The 10,767-nt window shown below is 45.5% G+C and overlaps 1 protein-coding gene across 4 annotated transcripts in view; it reads right to left on the bottom strand.

Annotated features, from left to right (window-relative positions):
* Nucleotides 1–1,026: 1,026 nt before the first annotated feature.
* The window catches only part of Pparg (peroxisome proliferator activated receptor gamma), a 132,418-nt gene continuing 122,677 nt past the window's right edge, over nucleotides 1,027–10,767 (bottom strand). For all 4 annotated transcript variants that reach the window (XM_041637764.1, XM_041637785.1, XM_041637774.1 and 1 more), the window contains one exon: nucleotides 1,027–1,464. In XM_041637764.1, the coding sequence (XP_041493698.1) occupies nucleotides 1,217–1,464 (248 nt within the window). In that variant the 3' untranslated portion in view covers nucleotides 1,027–1,216. The remainder of the gene's footprint in view (nucleotides 1,465–10,767) is intronic.

Raw genomic sequence — 10,767 nt, 5'->3', positions numbered from 1 at the left:
CAGGGCAGCCAGCACTCTCAACCATGGAGTAATCTCTCCAGCCATTCCCTCCCTCTGTTTTTAAGACAGGGCCTCATGTATCTTAGGCTGACTTTGAACTTGATACATAGGCCATGTTGAAAGAAAATCTTGAGCTCCTGATCCTACTATCTCCCTCCATTTCCTGAATGCTAGAATCACAGGATTGCTTTTTGCTCTTGCAAACCCAGAGCTAACTGCTTGCTCGGCAAGCACTCTATTGACAGAGGTCCATCCCCAGCCCCGTAGTGCTATCTATTAAAACATTTGTGCTCTCAGAAGCTTATCACAGTGTTGACATGACAAATTGGAGTTTCATTAATAGGGAGTACAATCAGACTTTCAAATCTGTGGGTTTTTTTTGGGTCAAATATTTGTGGGGCATTTTGGTGAATTATTGACTTTCAGGACTCTTCCCATTCCTGTCCTTTTCCCCCAAACCCCACTACATCGCAGCATGCAAGATTTCCACTGTTTCAGGTATTGTAAGTACCCAGAGACGGCTTCGACGACAGGGGAGAGTGTGCATAGTTTAGACGCAAACATCTATCTTATAAAAACGTGGACACCCACGGGGTTTGGTACCTGGAACCAGACCCCATGCTTACGGGGTTGGGGTGGGGTGGCAATATGTTAAACAGGTTGTCGGTGATGAGGATCTGGGTTTGACATCCCTCCGCCCCAGAATCCACATAAAAATGCTAGAAGGGGTAGTGCTGGGAGGAGACCACTTGGGTCTCAGTGACCAGCTAGTTTAGCCGTATTTGTTGGATTCAGGCCACTGAAAGACCCTCTCTCAAACTAGGTAGGTGATGTTCCTGAGCATGGTCCCTAAAGCCACCTCTAGGCCTCCATGAACAGGCACAGCCCCTGCACACACACACACGAGTACACACACGTGTCAAAGAACGGGAAAGAAATAAGATGGAGAAATCCGCCCCAGATCTGCAATGGCGGAATGTGAAGCACACTGTCGATCGTTAGACACTATAAACAGTTTCATAATGTGATAATTTTTAATATTAAAAGTAAATTGTAAATGTATCTTTATAAACAATATGCATAAAATAGATCATGTTCTAAAACCTTTTGTTTTTAAAATGCTTTTTCACAGTAAATTTCCTAGGTGTCAGATTTTTTCCCTCAAAATAATAGTGCAATCGAAAGAAGGAACACGCCAGCGGGCAGGACTTTCCTGCTAATATAAATCCTTGTAGATCTCCTGGAGCAGGGGGTGAAGGCTCATGTCCGTCTCCGTCTTCTTGATGACGTGCAATAGCTGCACATGCTCTGTGACGATCTGCCTGAGGTCTGTCATCTTCTGGAGCACCTTGGCGAACAGCTGTGAGGATTCCGGGTGGTTCAGCTTGAGCTGGAGCTCCAGGGCCTGCAGCAGGTTGTCTTGAATATCCTCAATGGGCTTCACATTCAGCAAGCCTGGGCGATCTGGGAGAAATGAAAAGACAAAAGGCTCTGTCAAAGGTTCTTTGGGCTGGCTCTGAGGCCTCGGCAGCTTCAGGCTACTCTCTCCCCAAGCCAGAGATGAGACCCAGTCCTCAAGCTGCCAGGCTCATGCTCCTGCCCCCACTTCCCTGTGTCTCTGTCTTATTTCTTAAGCTGGAGCAGAGGAAGGCTCTGCAGCTTATGGGTGAGACTGAAGGATGGAATTGAAAGGCAAAGCAGTTCCTGTTCAGGACTAACTGCGCCATGTGACACCATCAGGAGCATTCTGTCCCCAACCCAAGGCCTCTTTTGACAACATGCTTCTCTTCTCAGAAATTGCATTTCCAACCTTTGCTCCTCCTGGTTGATCTTTTCATAGCTTCTACCTGCGTTCTCATAACAGTTTCAAACAAAGCTTTCAAGTGTGAGCCTTGTTGTTTTTGTGTGGCACATAACATCACATTTCCAGCAGGATAACTGAAAGATAAAGCATTGCTTCTCTTTGGAGGGCTATTCCCCTCCCTACAGTGGGGCTGAGTTTTCTCCTAGGGATGAGGTTGCAGGTGTGCTTCATCAAGTCTTAACAGTTCCTTTTCTTTGCTTCCTTTCTACCTTTCCATTTTGTTATCAAGGAAGGTCTCACTGTATTTCCTAGGCAGATCCCAAACTCCTGGGCTCTCTCAGCTCCCCCCCCCCCCCAGGGCTCAGCCTCCTGGGCTGCAGCTACTGGAGGAGTGCAGTCCCATCCTTGGTAGGACACCCTCGTGTCAGCCTTCCAAAGCACAAAGGCAAATCCTGCTAATGCGTTGCCACCAGTGTGACATTTGCTGTAGATTATGGTGGATTTGTTTTACTTTTGGTTTTCCAAGAATTTTAAAGTTTTAAATTTGTTTTTTGTCAGGAACATTGGTTAAATTTTATTAAAGGCTTTTAAATTTTTCTATCTGAAGAGATATGATATCTGAAAAGATATGGCGGTATCGTAACCTAGTGTAATGGATTACATGAATAGACTTCCTTACGTCGTAGCGCTCATTTGTTAGGATCGTATTGGGCTTTTTAGTAACTGTGGACACCCACGGCCAGGAGCTATCATCTGAGCCATCCACTTTTCGGTGGTAACTGTGAACAAGCCTGCTGAGTGGAGCTCTGTTTTCCTTCAGTTTTGACCTGCTCCTTTGTGGTTTCTTGGAATTCAGTTGAAGAACACTCTGACCCTGGTGACAAGTCCTTCACTACCTAGGCTTTCTACAATGTGTAAAGTAAAACAGTAAATTCTTTCAGAATGGAATTATACATAATATTCTTTTATAATCTGGAATCTATTTTTATTATATATTGCTAAATGTTTCTTTTAGCTAAATTAATTGTACACACAGTGAGTGGGTTCCACCATGACATTTCCATATATGTCTATAAAGTACTCCCACCCCGACCCTTCACGGTTCCATTCCCACGCCCGCTGAACCCTTCCCGATGAGCCCCTCTCCTATTTTCTTTTTCTTTTTATGAACTAGTGGAATCTACTATTTTATGAACTAGTGGAATCTACTATTTTATGAACTAGTGGAATCTACTATTTTATGCTCCTTAGTTTAATGCTCTGTTTGTTTTCTCATTTTAAAATCTTACTTGTAAAAGAATTACCTATTTTTTTTAAATTTTTAAGAGTATGTGTGTGTTTTGTCTGTATACATGTGTGCACACCATGTCCATGATTACTGTCTTTGGCGGTCAGAAGAAGACATCAGATTCCAATGATTATGAACCATGGTAGAGCTGGGAACTCAATCTTGGTCCTCTGCAGCAGCAGCCTGATCTCTAAACTATGGAACCATTTGTCCAGTCCTCCTTATTTAAAAATATAACCCTTAGTTTCATCAATCAAGTTTAAATCATATTTTTGTTTCAATGTTTAATTCCTTTTTTAAAAAATAAATTTATCCATTTTTCTTTTTCCCCCTTTCCTAATTTCTTGATTTGAATGCTTTACTTTTAGTTTGGGGACTTCTTGATCTCTAATGAACTCATTAAGACTCTAAATTTTCCTCCCAGTGTCACTTTGGTTTCATCCCACAGGCTTTCAGGAACAGGCTCTCACTGTGCTTTTAAAACAGCCTATCTTGGAGCATTGGCTTAATCCAAGAACTATTCAGAAGTGTGTTTTCAATTTCTCTCTGTCTCTCTCTTCCCTTTCTCTCTCTCTCTCTCTCTCTCTCTCTCTCTCTCTCTCTCTCTCTCGGCTCTTTATGTGATTCTGGCTAGCCTGTAAACCATGCTGGTCTCTAACACACAAGAGATTCACCTGCCTCTGCTTCTGGAGTGCTGGGATCGAAAGCACGCTCTGCCACACCTGCTACTTTAATGTTCCTAACTAAAAGTTTTGGCTTTGGTTCCCATATTCTAAGTTGGTTAGGATATAAGAGTTTTCTACTGAAAGTAGGATTCATTTGCATCATTTAGGACACACCCCAATGTCTTAGGTCTTGTATTGGTTTCAAAGTTTAGTCCTGCAGGCTGCTCACTCTGTTAAGGGCCGCACTCTTCTCCCTTCACTGTAAGTTTACTCCCATCTTCATCTTTCTCTTGGCTGCTGCCTCTGTACTTTAGCCTCAGTTTTTTTAGCCATCCTTCTGCTCAGGCACACTAAGGTATTTCTATTCCAAATTCCTCATGCAGCTCTATCAGAGTAGCTATAGAGACTCAGTACTTCCTGCCTGAAGCCTCTTCCCTCCACAGTGCCTCCAACCGCTTCTTGGCTTCTTCAAATGGAGCACCAGTGGGATGGAACACCTCCTCCCCATCCCTTCTCTCTGGGCCTCATCGTTTGCTCTGGGCCCCATAGCACCTTATGACCAACCCGATCTCTACATTTGAGGTGCGTTTACTGAATGGTTGATTTTTCCAGGTCTGTGCACCTCTGTTCCAAACACGACACCCTGAAGTCCTCCCCTTGTGCGGTCAGCCTTGTATTCTCTTTTCTGTTGTGCCCAGTAGCAGTGATCTGGTGTCTCCGAGCCACCAGTGGATGGATGCCCATCAGCCCTCAGCTGGCTGAATTAATGAGCAAGGGGTTGTTCTGGCCCAAAGTCCCGGATGGAAGAGTATCATTCTACTTGGTGAACAAGCCTGAAGGCAGAATCACCACACAGTGAAGACGTCTGTCATGAATGGTGTTTTGTTTTGCCATATCTAATAAACTCTCATAACCTTTAATCCACAGCTGCGAGGCTTGGGAGAACAAGGGTGGGACTTTGAGAACATTCTCTCAATTTTACTTCTTTTTTGTTACAGAAGGAAACATGTCTTGGGCTTGACTTTTTTTCTTCTCTAACATATCCCATCAATTGGATTAAAAACGGTTTCCTTTGAAATTCCAGCCCTAAATGTGGGACCAAGGGAATAACAACAGTGAAACGTCTCAGACTCTGAGAAGAGAACAAATAACAGTCCTGGCCTGGAGAATCTTCCTCTGGAAGGGCTGTGTCTTTCTCAGTTGTGATGCCACAACGAAAGTACTTAGGCCAGGTAAAGCTCTTGTTGCTGTGCAAGCCCAGCACTTGGCATTTGATTCTGAGAACCACGTGAAGAAGGAGGATGGCTTCCACAGAGCTGTCCTCTGACCTACACATGTGTATCATGGCTTGCATGCATATGCATGTATGTTCACATATACTAAAAAGAAATAAACAAAATTTCCAAAGTTAAGAAACCACTGAGGCTTCAAGAAAAGCTGAACTCTGAACTGGGGCTCTAGTGTAATGCCTGCTGACCCTCCTCCGCCAACAACATCTGAGGCTGTGTGGATGTGCACAGCTGAGTGGCTGCATCCTGAGTCACACAGCCTGTTCTGGAGCCTCTGCTCCTGGGCTCTCTTTCCTTTCTCCTTCTTTTTGAGCAGCACCAGTGGGGACAAAGCCACAGAAGGGATCATATGAATGAACACAGGGTCTCTATCAAACAACAAGACCCTAGTGTGCAAAGGATGGGCTGGAACCTGGCTCGGGGAGTGAAATGTGACCAGCTGCTCCAGGAGTGGGGAAGGATCTGGTTTGGATTTTCCAACTCTTCTTTGGCAAGTTACTCTTTATGATGTGATGGATGACGCTTGGCTGAAGGGCTGAGATGCTGTAGCTGCAGATTAAATATATTTTCTCCAGTGACAAGTTAGATCATCTAATGATCAGCCTGGCTGTCCCCTACACAAGCCCCAATCAAGGGAACACACGGTTTGGGGAAGGAGGCCACAGAGTAGAAGGGCCACATTCTCCGGTTTTGTCTTTCACCAGCTCTATGACCTTGGGTCCCACTGATTAAATTTGCTGGGCTCAGGTCCCTCCTCTGTATAATCTATCAATGATCTCTAAATCCCTAATTCAAAAGTTCTAAGATGCATTCTTATCTATAATTCCCTCTAGTACACAATTCACATAATTCAACCAGGGAAATAAAAATTGAATTAGAAAAGTATATTCATAAGCTTACATATTAAACTTAGAACTGGCTTATTTAAAAACAAAACCAAAACAAAAGGCAGCTTCTTTTGGTCTTAGGTCAAGGGCAAAAGGAATTTATCAATTGCTCCTCTGCTTCTGCTCTTCATGGCTTAGGAACCTCCGCTGCTCTCTTCCCTGGTTTCCCTTCCCACCTCCCTCCCCACATTCCATTGGACCTTCACTGAGTTGAGATTGTACCACAGACTAGCCCCCAGACTCATCCCATCTTTTCCCTTCCATCTACTCCCTGGGGCCCAGGGCTTCTAGGACATCTGAAGGGCTAGCTGAGGTCCTCGCACCTTCTTGAGGTGAGAGGCGGGTCTGGAGCAGGCTCAGGGTCAAGGGCTCTCTGTTGGCTAAGGCTGCCCAGATGGCCCTTTGGGGAAGCCCTGTTGACTCACGCACTCCAGGAGGCTGGAGTCAATTATTATATCCTTACTCCTGGGGCTGTGAAGAATTGGGAAAGAACCTTTCCGGTCTTCATTCATTCAGTCCTGGAACTGATTAGAGAGCAACTGATTTAGGCAAATATACAAAGCTTCCATCTCATCCAGATCTGATTCTGCCTTGAATACAGGGCTTATCTGAAGCGGACTCTATGCTTTGTCCCTACTAGGACCCACCTACCTGGGTTACATTCCCCTTGCCCAAGCTTTCTCAGAAGGCTCAGTTAGGCCCCATAGTAGCAGGCCACAGATCAGGTTTCCTGAAGGACGGGCAGGAAATTTGCAAGGCCAGTCTTCTGTCTCTTCTCTGAGAGATGCTGTCTGAGCCTTTCCCACCTTGCTGGTTGACTTTGTGATGGGTTGGTTTGAAATGGACTCTACTTAGGTCCTTTAAGGGGAGATGTTGGTTTGTGGGGCAGCTATACATTGACCCCTAATCACTTCAGTTCAAGTGTGAGGTGATGCTGAGGAGGAGAAAAGTCTATCTGAGATTCAGCAACCTAACTTCTTTTCCAACTCACTCCATCGTTCCCTTTATTGGATTATACCTTAAGCTACAAGATAGGTTCTAAGAGGACCTGGACGTGGAACCTGAAAACCTGAGCATTGTCTCCCTTCCACTTAAGTTTCTGGTGCTTTTGGACAGCTTAGCCGATCTTTCTGGAGATGGTTTATGTTTGAAGACAACAATGCCACATCTCTCATAAGGCCATATTCTTTGTGTTTGTTCAAACCTTTGCTACAGGGTGGGGTCATGTCAGTATCAACAGCTGGAAAATGGAAGGGTTTGAGGTGTTCTTGGTAAGAATGGAAATTTGGGAGCACAAGAAAAGTAATTTTCAATACAGACATGTTTGGGGCTTGGGCAAATTCTCACTCCCATAGTTGAAAACACGCATGCAGGACAGTTCCAGAATAGGCACAGAGCAAAACAGTCACAGTGGTCCAGATATGGATTCCTTGTAGACATGACACTGAGGATTCTGGGGCGCTTTTCTAATCTACCTTCAGAATCACAGTGAACATGAGACAGACTGCGGATAGAGAAAGCAAGCTACTGCACAGTTTGTGGCCATCCCTCCCACTGTCCTCTCTCTAGAGAAACAGGTCAAGCAGGAGAGCTTGATCGAGTACAGGGATCCTCAATTCGGGCTACACATTAAAATGATCTTGGGAGATTAAACACAACACATATGTGTCTCAACTACCTGACCTGGGATGGATCTTCTAGGTTTCAGAGCTGTTGGTGTTTGAATGTGTAGACCTCAGAGAGCAGTATCACTTTACTGAGAAGCTTTGACTGTCTAACTTTGCAGTTCCTCCCATGGTGACCTTGGTCAGAAATGTAAGCCTCTCCATACTTCAGTTTTCTTGTTTTTAAAAAGGAAGCAGGCTCAGTGGAACACACCTGTAGCCCAAGATACTCAGAGACCGAGGAAGCTGAATTGCTTGAGCCCAGAAATTTGAGGCCAGTCTGGCCAACACCCAAAGAACCTGTATAAGAAATAAAATAAGGGGCTGTGGATGTATTGGAGTGCTTGTCTAGCACACTTAAATTTCGTCCATAGCATTGCAGAAATGGCTTTGTTCGTTCACACGTGTGTGAATGTGTGAATGGAGGTCAGAGAAAATCTCAGGCATCAGTCTACAGGTGCTTTCCACTTTTTTCTTTGTCTTTGAAATAAGACCTCTTCCTAGGTTTGCCATGTAGTGCTCCAGGGACCATCTGTCCCTGTTTTCCCAGTGTTGGGATTACAAGCATAGGTTGTCATATCTAGCTTTTAAATATATTTATATTATTTATATGTACGTGTGCATGGTAAGTATATGCCATGTATGTGTGGGTGTCTGAGGAGGCCAGAAGAGGGTGCTGAGTCCCCTGGGGCTGGAGTTACAGGTAGTTGTGACTGTGAGCCACCTGATCTGGGTGCTGGGAAACTAACTCCTCTGAAAGAACAACAGCAAGTGCTCTTAACCTCTGAATCCTCTCTGCAGCCTCATAGACAGCTAAGGAATCAACCAACCAAACAAAGCCACCTGGGCTCTTGGAATTGCATGCCTGTCTTTATGCATAGGAGACAGGTAGTTTACCAAATGAGCTATCTCAGCTCATTAGGAAAGTAGTGCTTTCAAGCAGGGCTGGAATGGGAAACTAAGTCACAGCATTCTGAGTAGCGATTGTGTCAGGGCACACAGCAAGCTTTGGACTTTTAACTCTGCTACCACTACCTTGCTTGTCTCCCTTCTTCCAGGCCCCTGGTTTTCCTGGATCCTCTCTTTCCTGCTCTTCTTCCCTTAACTATTCCCTTCTTTCCAGCTGTCCCTCACCTTCCCCGGTCCAGATGCTTTCTTCTTCCTAGTCCTGGACTGGACCTTGCTGAGGATTTATTAGGGATGTTAGCAGAGTCAAACTAAATTAACGAGAGGTCTGACCAATGACTTGAGGCATGGAGTGGTTTACTGCTTCTATCAGAGAAGCCAGGATGCAGTAAAACGGAAGCCTTGCGAATGTTTCAGAGAGATGTCGTCTGCCTGCTGCAGCACGTGTTGCTGCGGCACTCTCCCTCGGACGCACCGAAACAGTCTCACAGTTCCCTGTTCAAGTAATGATTTCACACTAATCAGTGCTCTCTCTATGGCAGATAACAAGATGATTTAGCAGGATGATGGAAGGGGAAACCGCAATGAAGTCAAGCCTAGCCAGTGTTTGCTAGTATGTGCCCATCAAGTAACAACTCCACATCATCACTTCTCAGACCCCGTCTCCACAAGGCCAGCTCCTGAGCATGAATACACAAGGGGCAGGCAGGTGGTACTTACTTTATGCTTGGTTAAAGCTAGATTGCCCCTCTATACTGAGTCTCCCAGGTAACAGAGCCTGGGTTGATTCTATTTCAAGGTCTTTGAGGATGCAAATGGGTCTCTGAATTCTCTCCTGGCCTTGGGAAGTCCTGACGATCCTTCTAGCTCGCTGTACTGTCACTCAAGATTCAGCTGTGTGCTCTGCCCCTCTCCTTTTTCATCAGGACCAAGGGGCAGTCTACTGTGGTTCACTGAAGCTGAAGGAGGCCGCTGCAACTCTGCTAGTTCTGTTTTGGATAATTCTGTCAGGATTAATGGCTGGCTGAGGTCGGGGCACAGGGTAGAGGAAGAGGGTTTAGTGGAAGGAGATATGAAATGCCCTCTTCTGGGTGTCCCTCCGGTCAGACACACTGCTGCCCTCAATGTACCTGGTGACTCAGTCTTGCTCTGGGAGGAGAGGAGATGAAAAGGAGGAAGGGCTAAGAAAAGGGAGACTAGGGGCACCTTTTTGACTTTAGACCCTTGATAGGAATCCAGAGACGGTAGCCTTGTCCACTTTAGACACCCTACTCCTGCACCCTTCCCCATCTTCTTTGTTCTTTTTCTCTTTCCTTTCTTTCTTTCTTTCTTTTCTTCCTTCCTTCCCTCTCCTTCCCTCATTCTTTCTTTTTCAGAAGAACTTGTAATCACAAAAGGAAGATAAGGAAGATATGACTTTCTAAACACCTAAGGTTCCTACAAAGTCAAGGGAATTCTGGAAGGGGGAATCCACAGTCCTAGGTCCCCCCCCCAGCCCTTGGGGGCCCAGGGCTAGGGGATTTTGAGCCTCCTACTTTGGCTCCTCCTCCTTCTCTGTATCTCTTCCCTTTGGGTTTTGTTCTCAATCTGCAACTAATCCCCTTAAAGTGATAGCTGATAAAAGGATTAGCTGAGAGCTCCCTAGGGGTATTTATATTGTAGGAAGGGATTTTAAGGACGGTTGGTGGAATTTCAAGCCATTCGACTGGCAGGATGGAGTGGAGCTACTTCAAATGATATCACACAGGAGAAAGGGGAAATTAGCATTCACTGTGTGCATAGCAGTGTCCCAGGCACAGTGCCAGAAGCTTCATATAATGCTATTTCACTTGCTTGGGGAGCTGATAAGGAAGTTAAGACCCAGGGAGGTAAATAATTGCTGCAACCACACATCTAGGAAGTGGGGAGTGGGGCTTTCAGACTCTCCTGTGTGGTTCTGGAGCTTTCTCCTTGGCCTGTCCATAGCTGCTGCACCAGATGAGAAGTTTCTTTTGGGTTGCATGGCACCTTGCGCCCCTGTGTCTTAACCTCCCTGTTAGGTGACCTGAGGATCCCAGGTTCATTCGTCCCCACTCATAGCTGAATGGTGCCAATCTGGAAGACTGCCTGGGGTCACCCAGAGTTTAAATACACATTTTGAGAGTCCAAAATGATAAAGTGCTCTAAAAAGCCACCCGTGACTGGCTAAGGAGCCTCTTCCAAGACTGCCAGTGTGGACAGGAATGACTCAGCAGTTCAACTTTCAGTCCCATGTCTGTCTCAAA

This window comes from Microtus oregoni, unplaced genomic scaffold (genome assembly GCF_018167655.1).
Source record: "Microtus oregoni isolate MIOR12 unplaced genomic scaffold, Mior012 000002F_ref0000024, whole genome shotgun sequence".
Classification (NCBI taxonomy): Eukaryota; Metazoa; Chordata; class Mammalia; order Rodentia; family Cricetidae; genus Microtus; species Microtus oregoni.
The sequence above is the reverse complement of the archived record's forward strand: the minus strand, read 5'-3'. Positions and strand labels throughout refer to the sequence as shown.